Below are 27,544 nucleotides of genomic sequence, written 5' to 3' on the forward strand. Positions count from 1 at the left end.
GACACATTACTAAGTTCCACAGTTTATTTAGATTCCACTAGTTTTCCATTAATGTCCATTTCTGTTCTAGAATCCAATCCAGGGTACTGTATGCATTGCATTTAATTATGATGTCTCCCCAGTTTGCTGTTTTTCACATGACTAGACTAGGGTTATGAATTTGGGGAATTCATATGATTGGAGTGGTAGGAGGTGTAGTGCATGCTGCTCCATGATTTATTGCTGGTAATGTTAATTGTGGCCAAGGTTGTTTCTCTACTGTATACACTCACCAACTTCCATACTTATTTTTTTGGAAACAAGTTAGTAAGTCCAACCTACATTCAAGTCGGGGAGATTTAAGCTCCATCTCCTGGAGGGGAGTGGGGAATATTTACATAAATTATATGAAATTCTCCCACCAGGAAGCTGCTTTTTCTAGGAAAGGTCTTTGCCCATTATTCTACCGACTTTACTGGACTTTTTAAAAAGAAGCTCTTTTAGATAAGATCTCCATAAATACTTGGATAAATTACTGCAATTTTATATTTGCATATGAACAAGTGGAGTTGTGTTGATGCAGGATTGCATTAGCCTTCACTATCAAAACAAATGTCTCATCTGATCAGCATTTAGAAATAGTGAGGTACCAGAATCATTAAGGCTCATAAAGTCTTCCGTTTTTATTTTGGCTATTCTGGTGGTGGATAACAATATTAACAACAATAAAAATTCATCTTATTTTACTGGAGATTCCTGCAAAGTGGCAGAATACCAGGACAAGGAACCAATTCTGGCACACATATGTGTCAAACAAGAAAGCTCTGGGAATGTAATAATGTAATAAAGTGTGGTCGAGAGAGCTCTGGGCTGGAATAGGCATGGGGTCCTTGACACTATCACCTCTGCCAAGACACTTCATGTGTATGGTTTCCCCACCTTTAAGTAAACTCTATTTGTGAAGTTCTTTGTAGCTTTAATAGTTTCTAGAGTTGCTTGAATTTGGGGTGACTTCTTGCAAGGGTAATGTGAAGTAGTGTCACATGGACAGTAATGGAGAGGTATCTGCTGCTGCCATTTATATAATAAATTTGAATTTGAAGGCAGAGAGAGGAGGCAGAAAGTTTGATAAGGACGTTATTGCAACCTGAATAAGCCACTTAGAGCCTAGATCAGTGTTTGGGAATGTAGGAGAAGACAGCCATAGTCAAGAAGCGTGAAGTAGTTAATGTGGAGTTATTTTTAGGTGGTTTTTCTGTTCTTTTTACTCCAGACACTGACTTTCATAATAAGATAAATAATCTGGTGAGTCACATGCTCATGGTGTGCTGAGGCATTTGGCCAAGCACCTTATGCATGTATTATCTCATTTAATTCTGTCACTATGAGGTAGAGATTATCTTTAACCACTGGTTCCAAATGAGAAAGCCCTGTTTGAAATAATTTTTCCAGTGTATTTAAATTTTGTAGGTACACACCTAGAATTTCAAACTGATGGTCTGAGTTTTGAGCCCATCTGTTTAATTCATCCTAGTGGGTTATCTTGTGGATATGCTGATTTTAGTAAAACAACTTTAAGAATGTGATATACATTATGAGTGATACTTGTGGTTTGAATGGGTTTTTTTTAACAACATGAAAATTTGAAGATATTTTGCATAGATTTGCTTTTGGGTAAAACCTTTTTTTTTTTCATATCTTCTGTAATTAACTTCTTTCCCCCCTTTTTTGAGATGGGGTCTCATTTTGTCACCCAGGCTGGAGTGCAGCTTGATGTATGATCATGGCTTACTGCAGCCTTGGACTCCTTGCAATCCTCCAGCAGTCCTCCCACCTTAGCCTCCCAAGTAGCTGGAAGTACAGGAGTGCAACACCATGCCCTGTAGAGACAGAGTCTTGCTGTGTTGCCCAGGCTGATCTCTAACTCCTGGCTTCAAGTGATTCTCCCTACTTGGCCTCCCACAGTTTGATTACAGGTGTGAACCACTGTGCCCAGCCAAAATTAACTTTTTAATCTATTCTAAATCAAGAAGAAAATAGATGTGTCTTTTCTGGGACTAGTAATGAGAAATTGACAGCATCTGGTTTTTGGCTATTGTTAAAATGTGATTATTACTATACTGGTATGCTGATAAAGAGACTGCATGGTAATTTTCATCCTTTCATCTAAAAACATAATATTATAAGGATAGATATTTCCTTAGTATGGGTTGACTTGTATAAATTACTATCTCATAAATTGGTTCATATTAGTTTTTAAAAAGGGCAAAATTGTATATTAGTGATATTGCTCAGCTCTTTTTCAAAGGGATAAAGCACTGTAAAGAGAGAATGCGGGGGTAGAAGTCTAATAAAATCCTCATAAATCTGGATCAGTAACAGAAAAGTCAGTTATAGGCCAGGTGCCGTGGCTCATGCTTGTAATCCCAGCACTGTGGGAAGCCGAGGCAAGTGGATTGCTTGAGCCCAGGAGTTTGAGACCAGCCTGGGCAGCATGGTGAAACCCTGTCTGTACTAAAAATACAAAAAATTAGCTGGGCGTGATGGCGGGTACCTGTAGTCCTAGCTCCTTGGGAGTCCAAGGTGGGAGGATTGCCTCAACCCAGGAGGCGCAGGTTGCAGTGAGTCGAGATTGTGCCGCTGCACTCCAGCCTGGGCAACAGGGTGAGAACTTGTCTCAAAAAAGAAAGAAAGAAAAGTCACTTATAATTATGTGGGCTTTAAAAAGCTGACTGATAGTGCTCTGTTTTAGTTTCACCAAAAGATAGTAATTCCATCCTCTTTCATGAAACTACAGTATGTCTATTCTCAAGGTTTCAAAACCTTGTAAGACTCAGAGGGAAGAAATAGTTTCTCATTAAGAAAAATTTCATCAACAGTATAATTATGTATTAAGTGCTTTAGGAAAAGCAGTGGGGGAAAGTATTCCCTAGAGTATTAGGTCTCTCATTAGAGGTGAGCAGAGGGAGTTCCTTCAGCGCAGGACGGGCATTTCTGCAGGTGAAGCGGGATAAGACAACCGGCTATAGCAAGATGTTAGCATATGTAGTTATGCTTATGGAAACATAATTTGAATTGGACATGAGTTTTTGTTTGTTTTTGAGGCAGAGTCTTGCTCTGTTGCCCAGGCTGTATTGCAATGGCACGATCATGGCTCACTGCAGCCTTGAACTCCTGGACTCAAGGAGTTCACCCACCTCAGCAACCCAAGTAGCTGGAACTACAGGTGTTAGCCACAATGCCTCGCTAATTTTTTTTATTTTTTGTAGTGACAGGGTCTCACTTTGTTGCCCAGGCTGGTCTCAAATTCCTGACCTCAAGCAATCCTCCAGCCTTGGCCTCTCAAAGTGCTGGGATTATAGGCGTGAGCACTGTGCCCTGCCTGTGAGTTGTTATAGACTGGGTGATTTTGTAGTATGCAGCACTTTGTTGTCATTTGCATGTTGTACTTTATGTATGGTTTTCCCAAGTCATTAAATGTACATACTTCTGCAACTTTTTTTTTTTTCTGGTGAAAAGATATACATATATTTAGAATTAGCCAGCTGGACTCAGTTTAGATTATCCCAACTTTGTTGGCAACATCCAAAGCATCATAATCAGGAGCTAGTTGAACGTATGCCTCCTTCTCTCCATCAGGCCGAATCAGGGTGTTGACCATGGCCACATCAGTGTCATAGAGCTTTTTCACAGCCTGTTTGATCTGGTGCCTGTTGGCTTTAACATCTACAATGAACACAAGTGTCTTGTTGTCTTCTCTCTTCTTCATGGCAGACTCAGTGTTCAGCAGCAACTTGATGATAGTATGGTGGTCAAGCTTGTTTCTTCTGGGGGCGCTCTTCTGAGGATATTTGGGCTGCCCCTGGAGTCGCAGTGTTTTGGGCCACTGGAAGGTGGGTGATGTGTGGATCTTTTTTTTTTCCGGCTGTGGACGCCTTTCAACACTGCCTTCTTGGCCTTCAAAGCCTTCGCTTTGGCTTCGGCTTTAGGAGGGGCAGGAGCTTCCTTCTTTGCTTTTGGTGCCGTCTTGTGAAAAGGGCTCTGCAGCTTTCAATGTGTACAGTTTCCATGATACGGTTGTACCAGATTATGAGATTATGTTGGACATTTGAGTTCTTTCCAATTTATTGTTTTCAGCAGCACTTGATGAATAACTTTGTAGATAAGTTTTTGCATAGCTTTATGAATATTTTCTTTTGGGATAAATTGCTAGAGGCTTGGGTAAACATTGCCAAACTACCCTTCAGAAAGCCTGAACTTATTTACAGTACCCTTATGGTATGGTTTGGCTCTATGTCCCCACCCAAATCTCATCTTGTAGCTCCTATAACTCCCACATGTTGTAGGAGGGACCTGGTGGTAGATAATTGAATCATGAGGCCAGATCTTTCCTGTGCCTTTCTCTTGATAGCAAATGAGTCTCACAAGATATCTAATAGTTTTAAAAAGGGGAGTCTCCCTGCACAAGTGCTCCTCTTTGCCTGCTGCCATCCACGTAAGACCTGACTTGCTCCTCCTTACCCTCCGCCATGACTGTGAGGCTTCCCCAGCCACATGGAACTGTTAAATCCAGTTAAACCTCTTTGTTTTGTAAATTGCCCAGTCTCTGGTATGTCTTTATCAGCATTGTGAAAACAGACTAATGCAACTTCTCTCAACATTTCTACTGGACAGGTTTTCTGTGTTCCCTTCTAACATCCTGTTTTGCCAAACTTTTGCAAAGAATTCCATATTGTCTTTTTTCGTACTTCAACCTTTTATAAGGAACTCTTACAACATTGGTGTAAAGGTATGTCCTTAGCTGGTGGTGCAGTAGTTAGAAGTTTTCTCTGGGTCATGGTGATGTTGGGAGTAATTGTGTTATAGGATAATCTGGGCCTCTGTATTTCATAAGATTGTGGTGCCTCACCATCAGTCAGACTGTAGCTTCAGGGCTTTTTTTTCTCTTGGATTGCTTGGTGGTGAAATATCAATACAGCCTTGTCCATTCTGATTAGTGTGTTACATTACTGATAGGGCAGTGTTAAGAGAAATAGGAGAAACCTGAGCCTAAAACATTTCACTGTGAAATTAATTGGTCTCTGAAGTGTTTTGTCTTTGTTTAGGTTTGAGGATCATATGTGGTGAAATTACATTGGTGGTAAATGATAAGCTTATTATATTGATAACATGGAAGAAAAGTGTTTCTGGTTTCTCTTAGAGAAAATCGATTCCCAGTCCAAGGCACCTGTGAGTCCAAGAGAATGAGAGAAAATAAGATGTTATTAGTTAGAAACTGACTATACAATTCCAGTTTCTAGTGCAGAGTTGACTTCAGTAGCATTTGATTAGCATCTAATTTCCTTCTTGGGGGAATCAGAAAAGGGACATAGATTAGGCATTAGCTGAACTCAGATTACTGGAAAGTGATTGAGTCAGTTCTATTTTTTATTTTTATTTTTTGAGACAGTCTTACTCCGTCACCCAGGCTGGAGTGCAGTGGTGCAGTCTTGGCTCATGTCAACCTCCGCCTCCTGGGTTCAAGTGATTCTCATGCCTCAGCCTCTCGAGTAGCTAGAATTACAGGTGTGAGCCACCACGCCCAGCTGGGTTTTTTTTTTGTTTGTTTTTTGTTTTGCATTTTTAGTAGAGCCAGGTTTTCACCATTTTGGCCAGGCTGTTCTTGAACTCTTGACCTTAAATGGTCTACTCGCCTGAGCCTCCCAAAGTGCTGGGATTACAGGTATGAGCCACCATGCCTGGCCTTGAGCCAGTTCTAAGGGAAATTATTCATTTATTTTTGTCAGCTTGTAATATTGCAAATCATAGTATTTTTGAAATAACCTTCCCATGGGAATAGAGTTTATGCCCTTAAAGAGTAGAGTGCTATTATAAAGAGAGATACAAGAAGAGAGGGAGTGGGTGGCATTCCAGAGATCAGGGCTACATGAGTTGCTGCCCAGCCTACTTGGTTCTCAAACTTGTCTGTCTGGATTGCTGTGTTGAAGGAAAGGGAATAGAACAATATACTCCCTTTCTAAAATTTTTCATTAATTGGCTACCTAACCTATGTTACGCATATTAATTTACTTAACATTTATGAAGTACTTATAATATGCTAGACACTGAAGATACTACAGTCTGAAAGATGTCAAATAATAGAGGAGAAAGAAAATCATAATTGCTATTATTTATCAAGTATTAAGTACAGACAGTTCTTGACTTAAACATTCGACTTAGTATTTTTCAACTTTAAGATGGTACAAAAGTGATACACACTCAGTAGAAACTGTATTTTGAATTTTGATCTTTTCTTCAGCTAGCAGTATGTGGTGTGATACCCTTACATGAGATATTCAACACTTTTTTTTTTGGAGACAGACAGAGTTTTGCTCTTGTTGCCCTGGCTGGAATGCAGTGGCGCAATCTCACTGCAGCCTCTGCCTCCTGGGTTCAAGCGATTCTCCTGCCTCAGCCTCCCGAGTAGCTGGGATCACAGGCATGCACCACCATGCCTGACTAATTCTGTATTTTTAGTAGAGATAGGGTTTCTCCATGTTGGTCAGGCTGGTCTCAAACTCCTGACCTCTGGTGATCCACCCGCCTCGGCCTCCCAAAGGACTGGGATTACAGGTATGAGCCACCACACTTGGCCTCGACACTTTTTTTTTTTTTTTTTTTAAATAGGCTTTGTTAGATGGTCTTGCCCAACTACAGGCTAATGTAAGTGTTCTGAGCATGTTTAAGGTAGGCGAGGCTATGATGCCCATTAGGTTAGGTGTATTAAGTGCATTTTTGGATTACAGTATTTTCAATTTATGATGCATTTATCAGGACTAACACTGTTGTAAGCTGAGGAGCATCTGTATGTACCAGGTACTTAATAGGTGGCCTTTCTAATCCTCATAGAAACCCATGCAAGGTAGGCATTATCCTCTCCATTTTTCTTTAGGGTTAGTGAAGCTAAGTAGCTTGTTCATCACCACTCAACAACAAAGTGGTTAAAATGGGATACAGGTCCACCATGGGATTGAGTCCCAGATATTGAGTTCAGATGCTGACCAGTGTTAGGATCTAAGTGCAAGTCACTTAACTCCTCTTTTCCAATGTGGACTACAACAGTTCTTATCTCATAGGGCTTTCTTGGTGTGTGTTATGTGAGAGATAGGTGAAGTGGTTAGCCCAGTTACTGGCACGTAGTAATACTTAATAATTATATTAGATCATACTGGCTCAAAAGCCATTAATAGTAGTTACTGCTGGTAGTTGAGTCTTACAAAGCCATTGTTCTCTCCACATGTCTTTATGCAGATCGTTAATGACGAGCCTAAACTGTGATAATGGAGGTGTCCCCAGTGTTATGAGAGTATTTAAGAGGAATGGACTGCTAACCTGGACTAGGATAGTAAGCAGACTTACAAAGATGGTGATCCTTGAGGGGTCTTGAAGCATTATTAGGAGTTAACTGGTGGGAAGAGATAAAGAGAAGGAAGTGGGTTAGAGGAAAGACATGGCAAAGCAAAAAGGCCCAGAAATGTAATGACCGTGTGAGGGATAGAGTCCTGAGTGTGAGACATAGGTTAGAAAGATAAGCAGGCCAGATTATGAAGGGTCTTGCATGCCATGGGTTTTTTCCCTGAAGACAACGGGGGAAGCTGCAGAAGGATTTTTTATTTTGGAATAATTTTAGATTTACAGGAAAGTTGTAAAGATAGTACAAAGAGTTTCCATATACCCTACACCCAGTTTCCCGTTATTAACATCTTACATTAGTATGGTACATTTGTTACAATTAGTGATTGATTGATTTGTAATTATTACCTGAAGTTCATAATTTATTCTTACGTTCTTAGTTTTTACCTAATACCCCTTTTCTGTTCCAGAATCCCATCGAAGATACCACATTACATTTAGGTGCCTTGTTGCTTTAGGTTCCTCTTGGCTGTGACAGTTTCTCAAGATTTTTCTTGTTTTTGATGATGTTTTAGTTTTAAGAAGTACTAATCAGAAATTTTGCAGGATGTTTCTCAATTGGGATTTGTATGGCATTTTTCTCATTATTATACTAAGGTTATGAGTTTGGGGTAGGAAGATCACAGACGTAGAGTGCCATTTCATCCCATCCAAGGGTACATACCATCAACATGATTGATGACTGCTCATGTTGACCTTTGTTGCCTGGTGGAGTACTTTACAGTGGAAACGTCTGAGTTTGTTAGATGTTTCAGCTGTAAAGTACTCTTCCATCTCCTGCTCCGCCCCTTTCCATACAACCCCCTTTTTTGGAAAGAGGTCACTATGCACAGCCCACACTGAAGGGGAAGGGAGTTTTGATCCATATCTCAGGAAGGACTTTTAACATGGAAAGTGATTTGATCAGAATTACGCTCTAGGGCCAGGCACGGTGGCTCATGCCCATAATTCCAGCACTTTGGAGGGGAGGCGGGAGGATCGGTTGAGCCCAGGAGTTTGAGGCTGCGGTGATCTATGATCACATCACTGCACTCCATCCTGGACAAATAGGGCAAGACCCTGTTTCTTAAAAAAATAAAGAATGGGCTGGGCGTGGTGGCTCACACCTGTAATCCCAACACTTTGGGAGGCCAAGGTGGGTGGATCAGCTGAGGTCAGGAGTTTGAGACCAGCCTGGCCAACATGGTGAAACCCCATCTCTACTAAAAATATGAAAACTAGCCGGGCGTGGTGGTGGGTGCCTGTAATCCCAGCTACTTGGGAGGCTGAGGCAGGAGAATTGCTTGAACCCAGGAGATGGAGGTTGCAGTGAGCTGACATGGTGCCACTGTGCTCCAGTCCTCGGCAGCAGAGTGGGACTCCGTCTCAAAAAAAAAAAAAAAATAAAAAATAATAATAATAATAAACAGTGAATTGTGCTTCAGAAAGATTGCTCTAGCTAGTGGAGAAACTGAATTTGGAGAGACTGAATTTAGCCTGCAACCCTTAAGACAGGACAAGATGAGAAACCATGAAGTTGGAAACTGAAGGTTAGTGGCAGCAGGGTTGGAGAGCGATGCATTTGAGAAAAGTCGAAGAGATTAGTGGATGGGGCTCAGTGGGTTTTGCAGAGTGTGTGTGCTTGAGTGCTAGTAGCAGATGAGGGGACTCCAAGATGACTTGCAGCTATATTGCTGGGAGTTGGTGGCTATACAAGTGATAGTGTTAGTTTTTTTAGGTAAACAAGAAGAAACAGCTTGTTGTTGATCATGGTAAGGGTGAATGAGAGGGCGATAAGCTGTGTCAAGATGCTTTTTGAGTTGTTCTTGGCTTATATGTGTATTCTGTCTTGAGATACAGATTTAGAAGTCATTACCATAATAAATGTGGTTTGAGAAATTTGCAGTGTTAGATGTTATGGCATAGGAAGAGTAATTAATACCAGATGAAAAAGAGGAACCCAGGGAACACTGATGTTTAAAAAAGTGGTAGAGAAAACGTGGGGAAAGGTCAACTTTTGTTAAAATCTCTTATTACTATTCATGTGGCTATTTAATTCCTCTCTATCACATCCTCTCTTCTGTTCACCCTGGAGGTGTAAAACACTATACCAAAGGACAGAACACACTATACATGTTTAGAACATTTCTTCTGAGGATAGTTACTGCTGTGGTAATGCAGTTACTGTTGTGGTGATGCTAATGAGAATAAATCTTGCTAAAATTAAGAATCAAGACAGCTGAAGACCTATGGAAAGCAATTGACCGAACAGTACTACTTCAGGTCAGGTAAGCAGTGGCAGTACGAGAATGAAGAATGGATTCTTCATTACCCAGGAATTAACAGTCTAGTTGGGTATTTACTGGGTAATACAATACAAAGTAAGCAATGGTAATTGGTTATGTGTATGTCAGTTGTGGCATGATAGTTTCTACCTCGGCTAACTGCTGAAGCCCTTTCTGTCTTCTCTCCCTGTCCAGCTTTATTCTTGCCTGCCTTTTTATTTTTTACAGTCCCTCTCCTTTTGAGGGGGGAGAGCTAGTGGGAGTATACATACCCCTCGTTAACCAACTGTGATGTAAGTTAAGATTTTTTTTTTTTAAATGTTTGTTTTTTAAAAACAAGTGAATAGAGCGTTTATTATTATGGAGGAAAAAACCCTCAAAGAAAAAATCTGTTTAGCTTTTAAATTCTTGGTGAAATCGCTAATCTTTGAGGCGAAAAATTTTTTCCCGTAAATTTAGGAGAACATGAGATTTGAGTTTTTAAGGACTTTATAGCATGCCTATGTTTATTGTAGATTTTAATTCCAGAGAGCTGGTGATTAGAAATTATGGACCTATTTGTTCTAATTTAAACTTTTAGCATTTAAAAAGGAAGAGATTAGAAAAGAGAGAACCAAACACTAGGTATATACTTCGTAGGAAGATATAGATATTTAATGTAATCCCAGCACTTTGAGAGGCTGAGGCGGGCAGATCACCTGAAGTCGGGAGTTTGAGACCAGCCTGACCAACATGGTGAAACCCCGTCTCTACTAAAAATACAAAATTAGCCGGACGTGGTGGCGCCTTCCTGTAATCCTAGCTACTTGGGATGCTGAGGCAGGAGAATCGCTTGAACCCAGGAGGGGGAGGTTGCAGTGAGCCAAGATTGCGCCACTGCACTCCAGCCTAGGCAACAAGAGTGAAACTCGGTCTCAAAAGAAAAGAAAAGAAAAGAAAAGATACAGGTATTTAAATACCAAAGTTGCTTCCCACGTCCTCATTTTATAGAGAGTGAACTGTTGTCAGTTGAGAATTCTTTAAGTCATTTAACTTAAATGCTAAAATACTTAATGTGGATATCATGGGGAGGAAAAATGTTCTTTATATACTTTGGTTTTTGATCATAATTTATGGTGTCTTTAAAATCTAGGCTGTGTAGCATAGTGGTTAACACCACCAACTCTGGCTTCTGCTGTTTTCATACCTCTTCCTTAAGCTTCAGTTCAGCTTCACTGCTCATAGGTGTGATGCTGGGCAGCTTACTTCATCTCTCTGTGCTTTAATTTTCTCATCTATAAAATGGATAGTCGTAAGATTGAAATGAACTAAGGCCCGTCAAAGTACACAGTGCCTAGCACATAGTAAGCATATATAACTGTTATAGCAATAGTAATCATATGTACTTTTGCCGTTCCCTTTGATTTCTATCTTTTTGATTACCCAACGTCAGAAGCCAAAAATTTTGGAGTCACAAAACGTTTTTTGGTCCCTAACGTAATTAAGTTAAATTTACTCATGCTTAGCATCTCAGGATATATTGAAAGTATGGGTGGCCAGTTCATACATTTAGGAATAAGAATTATAAGAATTTAGAGACAGAGCCTTGCTTTGTACCCCAGGCTGGAGTGCAGTGGCACGACCTCAGCTCACTGCAACCTCTGCCTCCTGGGTTCAAGCAATTCTCCGGCCTCAGCCTCCCGAGTAGCTGGGATTACAGGTGTGTGCTACCATGCCCGACTAATTTTTATATTTTTAGTAGAGACGGGGTTTCACCATGTTGGACAGGCTGGTCTCGAACTCTTGACATCAAGTGATCTGCCTGCCTTGGCCTCTCCCAAAGTGCTGGGGTTACAGGCATGAGCCACTGCACCTGGCCAGAATTTACCTTTTTAAAAAGCTTTATTTATTATCTTTTTGAGTCCTACTGATGAGTAATTTGGAGTTTCATGTGGTCTTTTTATATAGGTATTAGAGTATGACAATGACATCTATAATGGGATAGAATTTAAATTTTAAAGCAAACCAAACAGCTATCCTATTTATGAGCGCTAACTTAAAGATGGTTTGATAACATGAAGGTAACGGTACTATGAATGTGAATGTAATGACCCTATATATACACAATAAATATACACAATATATATACAGTTGTCTGTTTATACTTTTCAGCTTCAGTTTTCTTGTTCTGAATTTAAGCAAGAAGGTAGCATTTAATTCATAGTTTATTGTGCTACTCCTGTTTTCATACCTCTTCCTTAAGCTTCTGGTAAAATTAAAACATTTCAAATAGAGTTTAGGATTGTAGAAAACAAGTCATGTTGTTAAAACCTGTAATTGTGAGCATGTCTTAAAATGACAAGATTATTTTATATATATATATATTTATTTATTTATTTATTTTACTTATTTATTTATTTATTTTGAGATGGAGTCTTGCTCCATCTCAGCCCAGGCTGGAGTGCAGCGGTGCTGTCTCAGCTCACTGCAACCTCTGCCTCCCGGGTTCAAGCAATTCTAGTGCCTCAGCCTCCCAAGTAGCTGGGATTACAGGCACCTGCCACCATGCCTGGCTAATTTTTGTATTTTTAGTAGAGATGGGGTTTCACCATGTTGGCCAGGCTCCTCTTGAACTCCTGACCTCAGGTGATCCACCCATCTTGGCCTCCCAAAGTGCTGGGATTGCAGGTGTGAGCCACCACACCCGGCCCTATCTTATAATTATTGATAGCAAGAAAAGCATATTCACCATTTATTTCAGTTCTGATTGTTTTCGCTGCCCGTTCTGTGTTTATTCATTTGGCTGTTCTCTTTCTTGTGTTCATCTTTCTGTTCTGACTCAGGTCATTGAGGATATGGTTGGACTCTGAATGGTAGAAAAACAACTCCCTCTTCCCCTCCACTCCACAGACTTAACGTGATTTTTTAGGGTGTAGGGGAGGGGGTGCTATGAGAATATGGGAACCCAAGCAGGTGTTCTAATGGCCGTGGAGTAACCTGTCTTCTCCTTCCAGTTAGTTTCTGTGTTTTGTTTGTTTGTTTGTTTTAAAGAGACAGGGTCTCTCCCTCTGTCACCCAGGCTGGAGTGCAGCAGGGTGATCATAGCTCACTACAGCCTTGAACTCTTGGGCTCGAGCAGTCCTCTAGCCTCACCCTCTGAAGTAGCTGGGACTACAGGTGCTCACCACCATACCTGGCTAACTTTTAAAAACTTTCAGAGATAGGGTCTCAGTGTGTTGCTCAGGCTGGCCTTGAACTTCTGGCCTCAGCTGATCCTTCCACCTCAGCCTCCTGAGTAGCCTTGCTGTTTAAATAACAGCTTTACTACAATAAAATTAACAAAACACACAGTTCACTTGTTTAAAATATGCAAAATTCAGTGGTTTTCGGTACATTCAGAGTTGTACAACTATCACTACAAATCAAATTTAAAACATTTTATCATCCCATGAAGAAATGCTGTACCTGTTAACAGTGGCTCCGTGTTATTTCAAATGCCCACAGCCTCTGGCAATCACTAATCTTCTTTCTGTCTGGACGGTTCATGTAAATAAAATCATACAATAGACTGGATTTTTGTGCATGTGACTGGCTGCTTTCACTTAGCATAGTGTTTCAAGTTTCTTACTGAGCATGTGTTAGTATTTTATTCCTTTTCATGGCAGTATAAAGTTCTGTCATATAGACATACTGCATTTTTTTATTCAAACATCAGTTGATGGGCATTTGGGTTGTTTCTACCTTTTAGCTGTTGAGTAATGCTGCTATGAAAATTTATATACAAATTATTATGTGGACATATGTTTTTATTTCTTTGGGCTGTATACCTAGGAGTGGATTTTCTGGGTTATATGATAATTTTTTTTTTTTTTTTTTTTTTTGAGACGGAGTCTCGCTCTGTCGCCCAGGCTGGAGTGCAGTGGCGTGATCTCGGCTCACTGCGAGCTCCACCTCCCGGGTTCACGCCATTCTCCTGCCTTAGCCTCCCGAGTAGCTGGGACTACAGGTGCCCGCCACCACACCCGGCTAATTTTTTTTTGTATTTTTAGTACAGACGGGGTTTCACCATGTTAGCCAGGATGGTCTCCATCTCCTGACCTCGTGATCCACCCGCCTCGGCTTCCCAAAGTGCTGGGATTACAGGTGTGAGCCACCACGCCCGGCCTCTGGGTTATATGATAATCTTTTGAGGAATGGCACCATTTTATATTCCCAACATTTTAGCCAAATAATCTGACTAAAAACAGGCAAAAGAGCTGAGTAGACATTTCTCCAGGGAAGATATTCAGATGGCCAATAAACTTATCCGATATGCTGAACCTCTTTATTCAGGGAAATGCAAATCAAAACCACAGTGAGAGACTACTTCACACCTGCTGGCTAGAATCAAAAAGTCAGATAATAACAAGTGTTGGTGAGGATGTGGAGAAATTGGAACCCTCATACCCTGCTGGTGGGAATGTAAATGTAAGTTGCTGTTCTGCTCCTAAACAGTTGATAAGTAAAATATGGCATTATAGAGTGAGAAATAACTCAGAGTTTCAGAGTAGAACTGAAAATATACTAGAAGAGTATTTTCCTTAGTGTTGGACTAGATGATTTTAAATTTAAACACAGACGTTGTATCAGGTAACATCAAATCATACAGTGAAGGATTTCTCACAATGTACACAAAATAGTATTTGCTTAACACTGGGATTTGCAAAGAACAGTGAAATATTACAGTGTTACAAAGCAAGATCTTCCTCTCTTTAAATGCCTGTTAACGTGATTTTAAGAATATCTTTATTGTACACATCTTATTCTTCAAATGTGCTCCATAACTAATAGTACCGATTTTATGTTTTCAACATTTAAGTTATGATATTATACATTTCCTTTAACTTGCTTTTTCTATTCAAACTGGTTGATAGCTGTAGATCTGATTTTGTTTTCTATATTTAATTCCCTTGAAGTCACATACCACGGTTTATCCAATCCCGTTTTTTTTTTTTTTTTTTTTTTGGGGGTGGGGAGACGGAGTCTTGCTCTGTGGCCCAGGCTGGAGTGCACTGGCACGATCTCGGCTCACTGTAAGCTCCACCTCCCGGGTTCACGTCATTCACCTGCCTCAGCCTTCCGAGTAGCTGGGACTACAGGCGCCCACTACCACACCCAGCTAATTTTTTGTATTTTTAGTAGAGACGGGGTTTCACCGTGTTAGCCAAGATGGTCTCGATCTCCTGACCTTGTGATCCACCCGCCTTGGCCTCCCAAAGTTCTGGGATTACAGGCGTGAGCCATGGCTCACGTGAGACAGAGTTTCACTCTTTTTGCCCAGGCCAGAGTGCAATGGCATGATCTCGGCTCACCGCAACCTCCGCCTCCTGGGTTCAAGTGATTCTCCTGCCTCAGCCTCCCAAGTAGCTGGGGTTACAGGCATGTGCCACCATGCCTGGCTAATTTTGTGTTTTTAATAGAGACAGGGTTTCTACATGTTGCTCAGGCTGGTCTCGAACTCCCGACCTCAGGTGATCTGCCTGCCGCCACCTCCCCAAGTGCTGGGATTACAGGGGTGAGCCACTGTGCCCAGCCCCTGTTGATGTATTTTAAAGATTTTCCTCTATTTTTGTCCTATAGGCAATTCTGTAGTAACTATCTATGTTATTGTGTAGATAGGGTTCTTCAGATAAACAGAACTACTAGAATATGTATGGGTGTATCTGTGCGTACATATATTCAGAGATTTATTTTAAGGAATTGGTTTATGTAGTTGTAGGGGCCTGACAAGTCTGAAATCTGTGCAGGCCTATAGGAAGGAGTTAGGGCCTTAGTCTCAACTTCTGGAAAAATCTCAATTTCTGCTCTTATGACCTTTAGGTGAACTGGATAAGGCCCACCCACATTATGGAGAGTAATCAAGAGATTATAGATGTTAACCATATCTACTAAATACTTTTCACAGCAACACCTAGATTAATGTTTGATTAAATAACTGACTACTGGAGTCTAGCCAAGTCGACACAGAAAACTGAGCCACACACTGTCCTTCCATGTGCACCAGAGACTTTCAGACTAAAAAATCTCCACCAGTAGTTTATACACATACTTAATGAAACCATATGCTGATGTTTTCTGTTCTTATTCTTTTTTTAAAATGCTGATTAGGAACCCAGAATTCAATGTGAGTAGATCTGACCAGCAGTTTGAAAAACATTGCATATATATGTAGTCTAGAAATGGAATTGCTGGCTTGCAGGGTATCCACACGTCCACTTTACTATACATTGCCAGTTTTTTTCTCTGAAGTAGTTGGACCACTGTACCGCCCTACTAGCCGTGCGAATAAACCTTCTTTCTTACCCCCTGATGGCAACTGGCAATTGCAGTTTCCTTGTAGACCTAATTATTCCAGATAGGTCTGGGCTTATTTTTTAAGGTCTTTAAAACTTGATAAAAATCAACTTTAGGCCGGGCGCAGTGGCTCATGCCTGTAATCCCAGCACTTTGGGAGGCCGAGGTGGGCGGATCATGAGGTCAGGAGATTGAGACCATCCTGGCTAACACGGTGAAACCCTGTCTCTACTAAAAATACAAAAAATTAGCAGGGCGTGGTGGCAGGCGCCTGTAGTCCCAGCTACAGGCTGGGGCAGGAGAATGGCATGAACCCGGGAGGCGGAGCTTGCAGTGAGCCAAGATCTGCACTCCAGCCTGGGAGACAGAGCGAGACTCCACCTCAAAAAAAGAAAAAAAAAAAAAAAAAGTCAACTTTAAACAGAGACCTGCCTGTGTTAGCACCTTCAGCAAATATTAGTATCTACCCAGAAGTTAATGACATTTCTTTATTTTCATTGTATTTATATTTTTTGATTTACATATAGCAAAACTGAATAATTTTTGGTGCACATTTTTGTGAGTGTTAAGACATGTACACAATACTCCTCCCTTATCCACGAAAGGTAATTTTCAAGACCTCTGGTGGATGCCTGAAACTTGTGGGTAGTACTGAACCCTATATATATACTATGATTTTTCCTATGCATACATACCTATGATGAAGATTAATTTATAAGTTAGACACACTGAGAGATCAACAACAAAAACGAATAATAAAATGAACAATTATAACAATACGCCAGCATCGCCAGTACTTTGGGGCTGTTAGTAAGTAAAATACGGGGGACTTGAACACAAATGCTGCGATGCTGTGACAATCCAGCTGATAACTAGGATGACCCAAGTGACTAATGGGCACATAGTACCTGCAGAGGGGATGTGGTGCACAAATGGATGATTCAGGAACTATTTCTGGAATTTTCATTTGAATGTTTTCAGACCACAGTTGATCATGGGTAACTGAAATCACAGAAAGCAAATGCTGATGCGGGGCACCACTGGAGTTTCATATAGCACCACCACAATTAGGATACCAAAGAGTTCCAGCTCCTCCAAAAGCTACCTCAGAATTTCTTAAGCTTCCTCACACTTCTAGCCCCTGGAAACCCTGGATCTAGTCATTATCCCTGTACTTTTGCCTTTTTCAGAGTGTTGTATGAATGAACTTGTACTGGCTTCTTTCACTCACTGTAATGCTTTGGAAGTAGGTCTAGGTTGTTGCATATATTAGTAGTTCACTATTTTTATTGCTGTGTACTGTTCCAGTATATGAATGTACTACAGTTGGTTTATCCATTTATGCATTGAAAAAATCTGAATATTTCACAGTTTTTGATGATTGTGAATAACGCTGCCTATGTGTGCAGGTTTTTTTTTTTTTTTTGAGGTGGAGTCTTGCTGTGTCGCCCAGGCTGGAGTGCAGTGGCGTGATCTTGGCTCACTGCAAGCTCCGCCTCCTGGGTTCAAGCCATTCTCCTGCCTCAGCCTCCCGAGTAGCTGGGTCTCCAGGCACCCGCCACCACACCTGGCTAATTTTTGTATTTTTGTGGAGATGGGGTTTCACAATATTGGTCAGGCTGGTCTCGAACTCCTGACCTCAGGTAATCCACCCGCCTGAGCCTCCCAAAGTGCTGGGATTACAGGCGTGAGTCACTGCTCCCAGCCTGTGTGCAGGTTTTATTGTGAACGTATGCTAATTCTGTAGGGTATATGGCTGAACAGTGGGGTTGCTAGATCAGTCATTTGGTAAATATAATTACGTCTTTGTAAAAAACTGCAAAACGTTCCCAGAATGGCTTTATAATTTTGCATTTACACCAGCAGTGTATGAGAATTTCAGTTGTTCCCATTCTTGTCAGCACTTTGTATTGTTGATGCCTTTTACTTTAGACAGCCTAACAGGTAAATAATGGTTTCTCATCATGGCTTTAATTTACATTTTCCTGATGGCTAATGATGTAGAGCATCTTTTCATCTAATATGCCACCTTAATATCTACTTTGGCGAAGTGACTGTTCAAATCTTTTGGCCATTTTTTAAAAATTGTGTTATTTTCCTTCTTGTTGACTTTCAAATTTCTTTATGTATTCTGGATAGAAGTCCTTTGTTGCATATGCGATATGCAAATATTTTCTTACAGTCTGCAGTGTATCTCAACAGTGCCTTTTGCAGAGCAAAAGTTCTAAAATTTTATTTTTAGTATACCATTAAAAAATGTTTTGGTGGATTGTGATTTTGGTATTGTATCTAAGATCTCCTTTCCCAATCCAAGGTCAAAAAGATTTCCATGTGTTTTTCTTTAGAAATTCTGTAATTTTTCAGTTTTACATTTAGTTCTGTCATCTGTTTTGAGATAATTTTGAGGTATGGATCCAAATTAATTTTTTTAAAAAAATGTTTGTTTTGTTTTTGCATGTGAATATTCATTTGTTCCTGCATCATTTGTTGAAAAGATTATTATTTTTGGTTTGATTTTGCCTTCGTGCCTTTATGGAAAATCATTTGATCCTGTATGTGTGGTTCTGTTTTTGGACTCTGTTCCATTTATTTCTCTTTTTCTTTTCTTTTGTTTTCTTTTTTTTTTCTTCTTGAGACAGAATCTCGCTCTGTCGCCCAGGCTGGAGTGCAGTGGTGCAATCTCAGCTCACTGCAAGCTCCGCCTCCCGCGTTAACGCCATTCTCCTGCCTCAGCCTCTCCGAGTAGCTGGGACTACAGGCGCCCGGTTAATTTTTTGTATTTTTAGTATAGACGGGGTTTCATCATGTTAGCCAGGATGGTCTTGATCCCCTGACCTCATGATCCGCCTGCCTCGGCCTCCCAAAGTGCTGGGATTACAGGCATGAGCCACTGCACGCGGCCTTTTCTCTGTCTTTATGCCAATACCATACATTCTTGATTACTGATTTTTTATAATTAGTCTTGATTGAGATAGTGTAAGTCTTCCAACTTTGCTCTTTTTCAAAATTGCGTTGGCTGTCTCAGTTACTTTGCCTTTCTTTATGAATTGTAGAATATTTATTAATTACGGCAAAAGAATGTGCTACAATTTTGATTAGGGTTGCATTGAATCTTTAGAGCAGTTTGGGAAGAATGCCTTCTTAATAATAAGTCTATATCTATGATCTATTTCTTCATTTTCTTAGATCATCTTTAGTTTCTCTCAGCAGTGTTTTGTAGTTTTCAGTGTACACATCTTTATCCCTAAGTTATTTCATATTTGATGCTTAATGATCTTTAATTTTGATTTTTGATTTTTTTTATTGCTGGTATATAGAAACAGAATTCACTATTTACTATTAATATTATTTCCTACAACCTTACTAAACTTATTTATTCTGGTACCATTTTGTAGATTCTACAAAATGTAGATTTTCTACACAGACAATCGTGCAGTTTTGATTGTACCTTTCCACGGTGGATGCCTTTATTTTTGTTTTACTTTAGACTTTTATTGGAAATACAGCAGGACTTATTTGTCTTTGTATTCCCTTTGGGGTCCCTCCCCACACATACCTTTGATGACTTTCGTTTTAGATTCTTCGTAGCGTTAGCATTGTTCTAAAGTCAGAACTATGTATATATCTATAAAAAAGGTATACTTCGGCTGGGCGAGGTGGCTCACACCTGTAATCCCAGCACTTTGGGAGGCCAAGGAGGGCAGATCATGAGGTCAGGAGTTCGAGACCAGCCTGGCCAATATGATGAAACCCCGTCTCTACTAAAAATAAATTAGCTGGGTGTGGTGGTGCACACCTGTAGTCCCAGCTACTCGAGAGGCTGAGGCAGGAGAATCGCTTGAACCCAGGAGGCAGAGGTTGCAGGGAGCCGAGATCACAGCACTGCACTCCAGCCTGGGTGACTGAGTGAGACTCTGTCTCAAAAAAAAAAAGGTAAACTCAAAGGCAGTCACTCCATCTTTTTTGTTCTATTTCTTTCTCTTCTAAATCCTCTTCCCATCTGCAACAGAAATTCAACTTTTAATTTTACCGAATTCATACTGTTTATACTTTGGGTCCTTTTCACTATTCTGTTATGGTTCTTTAAAGTAACTGCCTCTCAGATTTTACTAAAAATGTAAAATTTCCTCTTTATGAAACCTAGAACACATTGGTAGACAAAATTAAAGATGGAAGATCTGATGGTATCATAAAAGAAGAAATTCGTTAACTAGACTGTGGGTTTCCTAGATTTTTGTTTATAGTAGGTTGTATGTTATATTTAGTTGCATTTTTCCGCCTAGAGTTTAGGTTCCATAACTTTCATCATATTTTCAGAGTAATTTATTTAAAGGAAAAAAAGTGGCCAACATTAACCTTTAGAATGAATAAGTTTGGGCCTAACCAGTGTGAAGGTATGGTCACTGAACCTCCTGTTTCTCGAGTCTTTGCCTTCTGAAGATAATGTTTTAGATATGTGTATTGTAATAGATGACAGCCGCTTGCGGTTAATTCAGTAATACATGTCAGCTCCACCCCTGGCACTTTTAAACCTTTTGGCCTACTATTTTGCATCACAGATTTTTAAGAATTAGTATTCATTTTAGAAGTTTCCTTCCAGGTTAAACTTTTTAAATAGTTATTCTTTAATAATGCTGTTAAAAGAATTTTGGGATTTCTATTGCCAAGTCACTAAAAAGTTACTCAGGCAGAGAAGGGTAAGGGTGCTGCAAGCACACACGAAGAATTAACATTTTAAAAGAACCTTTGAGCACCTTGGCACGTGTGGATTTCTTCTTGGATGTCTCATGCCTAAAAGCAGAGCAGCATACTGTAAAATCAGTAAAAGTAGGAAAGGACTTGCAAGTAGAAATGTTTCAGCAGACTCTCGCCTCCCCCATCTCCATCCTCACTCTGATGTTAAGTGTGGGGTCCCATTGGGCCAGATACAGGTAAAAGGTGGGTGATGTCATTAAAAGGTATTGTTACTTAGAGCTTATTATATGTGTTAAATTTTAATAAGAATTTTCTTCTTTCTTTCTCCCAAGCCAAACTGGCAAGACGCAGTCAAGAACGGGACAATCTTGGCATGTTGGTCTGGTCACCCAATCAAAATCTGTCAGAAGCAAAGTGTAAGTCTTGGAGCATTTTATTTTCCACCTTTCTTGTTTAATGTAAGGTTTTAAAGGTACCTTTGAAGGTAAAAGCTTCTCTATATGTATGAAATTTCTCTTCTATTTTAAGATAAATAATTTAAAGAGTTTTAAAGTGTATATTTCTTTTTTTTAAATTTATTATTATTTTTTGAGATGGAGTCTGGCTCTGTTGCCCAGGCTGGAGTGCAGCAGCACGATCTGGGCTCGCTGCAATCTCTGCTTCCTGGGTTCATGTATTCTCCAGCCCCAGCCTCCTGAATAGCTGGGATTACAGGCGCCCATTACCACACCCAGCTAATTTTTGTATTTTTAGTAGAGATGGGGTTTTGCCATGTTGGCCAGGCTGGTCTCAAACTCCTGACTTCAGGTGATCCGCCTGCCATGGCCTCCCAAAGTGTTGGGATTACAGGCGTGAGCCACTGCGCCCTGCAATCTATTCCATTTTTGAACATGTTCTTTCTTACAGAGCACTAAAAATCTGCCTCCCTGTAATTTGTAAAAGCTTTGTTTTCCTGAACTTTGCTAAATAAGTTTGCTTCCATATGTGTCCTTTAAATGTTCAGTCATCGTATCTCCTTTACTGTCTGAGTCCAAGCTAGTTGCTTCAGATGCCTTTTCAGATGGTTTTTTTTGGGGTCTCTGTTCGTCTCCTGTTGTCCTTCTAAGTATGTTCCAGTTGGTCACAATGTCCATCTTAAATTGTACTCAGAACTGAATATGAAGAATACTGAGCATTTTTTGAACCTTTATGCCAGCACAGTACTAAAATGCTTTTCATACTCTTATATCATTCAGTGTTCACAGTAACCCAGGAGGAAGATTTTGTCTCTGTTTTACAGATGGCATCCCATAGTTCAAAGAATCAGAGGGTTGTAAAAGTAGCACAGATAGTGAGTGGTGGAACCCCAAGTAGTTCACTCCTGGGTCATAATCTCACTTATTTCTCAGGCTGTGTTCATTCAGCCTGTTAGCCACTATCTTTCTGTTATTACAGTTTAAAGTTGTATTAGTCACTTTTCCTATTGTATTACTTATTGGAGTCTTTGGAGTCAGAATTTAATTTTAATATTATCTTATTTTTCATAGACCTAGAAGAAAAGGGCAGAATATGGAAAGTTAATTGATTTTTAAGCAATGGTATTGCCTATAAGATAAATGTACAGTTTTATTGTAAGCCCTGATTACAATTGTTTTAAGTTTAAAGTTGGTTAAAACTTTAAACTTTAAAAAAACTAACCTGTCCACTGAGGCTCCCAGTGGACAGCGAGCTCAGCTTATTGCTGAGACACACTTGAGCCAGGCCAGAGGCATAGGAGGACCAAATTTGACAGATATCAATACACGATTCTTACTGAGGCCTTTGAAAGGGACCCTTATCCTGGAATTACTGTCAGAAAAGAACTGGCCAGAAAAACAGACTCCCCAGCCACAAATCCAGGTTTGGTTTCAGAATTGGAGAGGTGGAGTACCGAAAAGAAGCCAGAGCAGCCCCAGCATGGAGGCAGCCTGGGCGCAGGCTCCCCCCCGCCCCCATCCCAGACCCTGGTCAGCCTGGGGTGCTGGCCCGTACTGCTCCTGCCAGCAGGGCTTCCCTGGGGGTCCCAAGCAATGTGGGCAACTTCTCTTGGGAATTGGAGGATGCCTTGGGCCAAGCTTTCCTCTGGTGGCACGCTGATGTTCCGTGCGCGAACGTGGCCCCCGCTGACCTGGAGATGGCAGCCAGTGCGCCGGGCCATCCTTAGGGAGACGTACCTTGATCTCCGCCCTCAGGCCCAGTGCTGCTTCCGGGTCCCTCTTGCCACCAGCCCTTCCCACAGCTGGAAGCTGGCAGTGCTGGGCCTCAAGTTCATCCCGGGGCACCCGGCCTGCTCCCCGTACACGGGTCCCTAGCACTGCGGGGGCTGGGGCTGCGCCCTCCTGCTGTGGAGCAGCAGCCGAGGTGGGGCTGGCAGCTGGGGGAGGCGCCTGGGTGCGCCGCGACCTGGGAGCAGCCCTCTCCGCCCCAGCCCCCCGCAGCTCTGACCGTATCCCGCCTCTCTGCCCCTTTCCTGGCGGTAGCCACAGCCACAGCCGTCGCAGGGCCCGGCTGAGCGCTAGGAACAGGTTCCTTGTCTTCCTCCAGAATCCAACTCGCACGGGAGGCCCCAGCACCCCTGCCCCCAACCCGCTGCGGAGTCTGAACCTCAAGCGGCTGCACAGCAAACCCGTGGAAATGACCTGTCAGTGTCAGGCAATGGAAGACAGATGAACTAAGCCAGGGCTCATCGGTAGTGTTCGCGTTATGAAAATTGAAGAGGAATATCAAGATTTATTTACTTTGTCATGGAAAGGCTTCCAGGCATACCTTTCAGGGAAATCAAGTTGTTAGGGTGGAAGGGCCTTGGGGTGCATGGGACCTAGGGGTTTTCCTTAGATGGGATAAAAAAGGATTGACTTTATAGAATTCATCTGTCTTTCCATTTATTAACCGAGTAAACACGGAGCACTTAGAGTGAACAAAGTCCACTAGAGAGAAGGCAGGATGAGGACGGCTTTGTAGAAATGCATTATTTTGTATCAGTAAAGAGCAATGATTTCTACTCTGGGAAAAAAACAAAACAAAACACTTACCTAAAAGTAATATTTACATATTGTTGAAAGTTCATAGATAAAAGTATAAAGAATAAAAAAAAATCACCTATTATTTTATCACCCAGAGGGTGATAATCGTTAAACATTTTGGGGTATTTCTTCCAATTTTTTTTGTATGCATTTATATAAGTGAGATGATAGATTATCTATGTGTGTGTATGTGTGTATTGTCTTCCTGAACATTGGACCTAAGCAGTTTCCACGTTGTTAAAACTGCTTATAAAGGTTTTAAATAACTAGGTGTAATACTTCATCGTATGGATATATCGGTATGTTTAACAATTACTCTATTGAAAATTTAGGTGTCTCAGTTTTGGAAGAATATGGAAGTCTTGGTTGTCCAACATTTATTCTGACATTAAATAGAAATAAGTGATTTAGGACATATTTCTAGCAGATACTAAAAAATTGTGTATAAGGATGTCTGGAGATCCCTGGCTTTTCGTGTGTGTGTGTGTGTTTTTTTTTTTTTCTCTTCTTTTCAAAGTGGCTGTTCAGAGTTCTGCCTCTTAGGGTTACTGAAAGCTTATAAAGTTATGTTGCAATTATAAAAATAAATGCTATTTTAGAAAATTCAAATAGTACATAATGCATAATATATAATTGTTTTCCACAAAATGTGAACTGTTACCAGTCTGCTCATAAGTACATCTGGGACTTTGTTTCATCTCAGTATATCTACAGTTATCTAATTTTTTTTTTACTGTAACTAGTATGGATCTATCATAATTTAGCCTTTTTTTAAACAAAATTACTTGTATTACCTATTGATGAATATTTATAATCTTAGTTCTTTTTTTAAACTCTGTTTTTTAAAAAAACCTGATCCGTAGAATGACTCTAGTTTAACATTAATGAATTGTACATTTCTTTTCTTTTTTTTCTTTTTTTTTTTTGAGACAGAGGTTTATTCTTATTGCCCAGGCTGGAGTGCAGTTGTGCAATCTTGGCTCACTGCAACCTCCACCTCCTGGGCTCAAGAGAGTCTCCTGCCTCAGCCTCCCAAGTAGCTGGGACTACACACGCAGGCCACTGCACCTGGCCTTGAATTGTGCATTTCAGAATAGCTAGAAGAGGGCTGAGTGCGGTGTCTCACCCCTATAATCCCAACACTTTGAGAGGCCGAGGCGAGCGGATCACTTGAGCTCAAGAGTTTGAGACCAGCCTGAGCAACATGGTGAAACCCCATGTCTCTTGAAAAGTCCAAAAGTTAGCTGGGTGCGTGGGATGTGCCTGTAGTCCCAGCACTTGGAGGCAGAGATGAGGATGCTTGAGCTCAGGAGTTCAAGACCAGCCTGGGCAACATAGACCTCCTCTCTATTAAAAAAAAGGGGGGGAGCTAGAAGAGAATAATTTTGAATGTTCCTAATACAGAGAAAATGTAAATATTTAGGATTATGGATATCCCAGTTATCCTGATTTGATTATATGAATGTATCAAATTATCACATGTACCCTGGAAATACGTACATCTAATATGTATCAGTAAAATAAAATACATACATTTTAAGAGAGGATCTTGGCTCTGTTGTCCATGCTGGAGTGCAGTGGCACAGTCATAGCTCACTGCAGCCTTGAACTCCTGGGCTCAAGCTATCATTTTAAAAAAAGCAATAGTGAAGATTTTTGCCCCTTAATACATTTCTTATTTTCTTGTTTAAAATAGATTTTATATTTTAGAGACATTTTAGCTTCACAGCTAAATTGAGCAGAAAGTACAGAGTGCCCATTTATCTTCTGCCCCCACACACCCACAGCCTCCCCCAGTGTGAACATCCTGCGCTGGAGTCCGCCAAAGGGATACGTTTGTTACAGTCAACCAGCCTACAGTGACACATTTTTATCACCCGAAATTCATAGTTTACATTAAGCTTCACTCTTGTATTGTATATTCCGTGGATTCCGACAAATGTATAATGACCTGTCCACCAGTGTAGTTACAATCGTTTCACTGGTTTAAGAAACCTCTGTGCTCCACCTGTTCATCTCCCTCTCTGCCTCCCAATCCCTGGCAACTGTTGATCGTTTTACTGTTTCTGTAAAATGCCTTCCAGCTGGAATCATATAGTATGTAGCCTTTTCAAATTGTCTTCTTTCACTTAGCAATATGCATTTAAGGTTCCTCTGTCTCTTTTCATGGCTGGATAGTTCATTTCTTTTTAGTGCTGAATAATATACCATTGTCTAGCTATGCCACAGTTTATCTGGTGTATTGTCATGCTAGGAACCCCTCTCCCACCCCCCACATTACAAACAGACTGATGTCTTCTGTCTTCCCCTCCTTTTTTTTTTGTTTTTTTAAATTATTATTATTATACTTTAAGTTTTAGGTTACATGTGCACAATGTGCAGGATAGTTACATATGTATACATGTGCCATGCTGGTGTGCTGCACCCATTAACTCGTCATTTAGCATTAGGTATATCTCCTAATGCTATCCCTCCCCCCTCCCCCCACCCCACAACAGTCCCCAGAGTGTGATGTTCCCCTTCCTGTGTCCGTGTGTTCTCATTGTTCAATTCCCATCTATGAGTGAGAACATGCGATGTTTGGTTTTTTGTCCTTGTGATAGTTTACTGAGAATGATGATTTCCAATTTCATCCATGTCCCTACAAAGGACATGAACTTATCATTTTTTATGGCTGCATAGTATTCCATGGTGTATATGTGCCACATTTTCTTAATCCAGTCTGTCATTGTTGGACATTTGGGTTGGTTCCAAGTCTTTGCTATTGTGAATAGTGCCACAATAAACATACGTGTGCATGTGTCTTTATAGCAGCATGATTTATAGTCCTTTGGGTATATACCCAGTAATGGGATGGCTGGGTCAAATGGTATTTCTAGTTCTAGATCCCTGAGGAATCGCCACACTGACTTCCACAATGGTTGAACTAGTTTACAGTCCCACCAACAGTGTAAAAGTGTTCCTATTTCTCCACATCCTCTCCTTCCCCTCCTTTTTTTACATCGTTGTTTCAACTGAAATTATTGGATTATATTTTTTCCTTTACTTACATTAAACTCTATGTATTTGTGCCTGGACTTCATTCTTTTCAGTGTTCTGGCTCTATGTTTGTTCTTTTAGGTGAATCTTAGACTTGTGGTAACAAGTTCTGTCCAAAAGTATCTCAATTCAGATTATACTGAATTCGTGTTTATCTACTGAGTTTTCATTTACATTTTATATTGAACAGCTTTGTGTCTGGGAATGTACCAGGAGTGAAAGGTTCAGGAATCTCATACTCTAATGGAGAGACAGAAAAAATGAACATGTGAGCAAATAATTTATGTGTAGTTTTCCTAGGGCAACTCTTCCTTTTTAGAGGTAAAAACACTGGGGTCTACAGAAGTAAAGTCAAATGTTTAAGGTCCCATAGCCAGTTATTATAGTAGCCAAGTTTTAGCTAGATCTCTTGTCTCCAGGCTGTATTTACCACACCTGTCTGCCTTTGTAGGCTGCTTCATTTAATAAACTGTAATTCAATGCTTAAAACATTAATACTATACTAGTTTTTTTGGGCTGTGTCTAAGTAAAACCCATTTAATGAGAGATATAACTTATGGGATATGCCTAGAAAATGTGGCCTGTAGAGAGACATTTCATGTTGAGGAAGTGTAAATAATTCCCAATAACATAGATTAGAACAATGAGTTTAAATATTAAATGATCATGGAAAATTACTTGATGAAACCATGACTTGAGATTTCAGCAACAAAGGAGTGAATGAAGTACAATCTGCCATTATGTGTAATCTGGAGGGTGGCA

General features: G+C 40.5%; 1 protein-coding gene across 2 annotated transcripts in view; it reads left to right on the forward strand.

Moving 5' to 3' along the window:
• The window catches only part of RCOR1 (REST corepressor 1), a 150,461-nt gene that overhangs the window by 65,995 nt on the left and 56,922 nt on the right, over positions 1-27,544 (forward strand). For both annotated transcript variants that reach the window (XR_008513373.1, XM_002825133.5), the window contains exon 3: positions 21,035-21,118. Coding sequence is in view for 1 of the 2 variants with exons in the window: in XM_002825133.5 (XP_002825179.2) it covers positions 21,035-21,118 (84 nt within the window). In the remaining variant the exon portion in view is untranslated. The remainder of the gene's footprint in view (positions 1-21,034; positions 21,119-27,544) is intronic.

The sequence above is a fragment of the Pongo abelii genome, chromosome 15 (assembly GCF_028885655.2).
Source record: "Pongo abelii isolate AG06213 chromosome 15, NHGRI_mPonAbe1-v2.0_pri, whole genome shotgun sequence".
NCBI classification, from domain to species: domain Eukaryota; kingdom Metazoa; phylum Chordata; class Mammalia; order Primates; family Hominidae; genus Pongo; species Pongo abelii.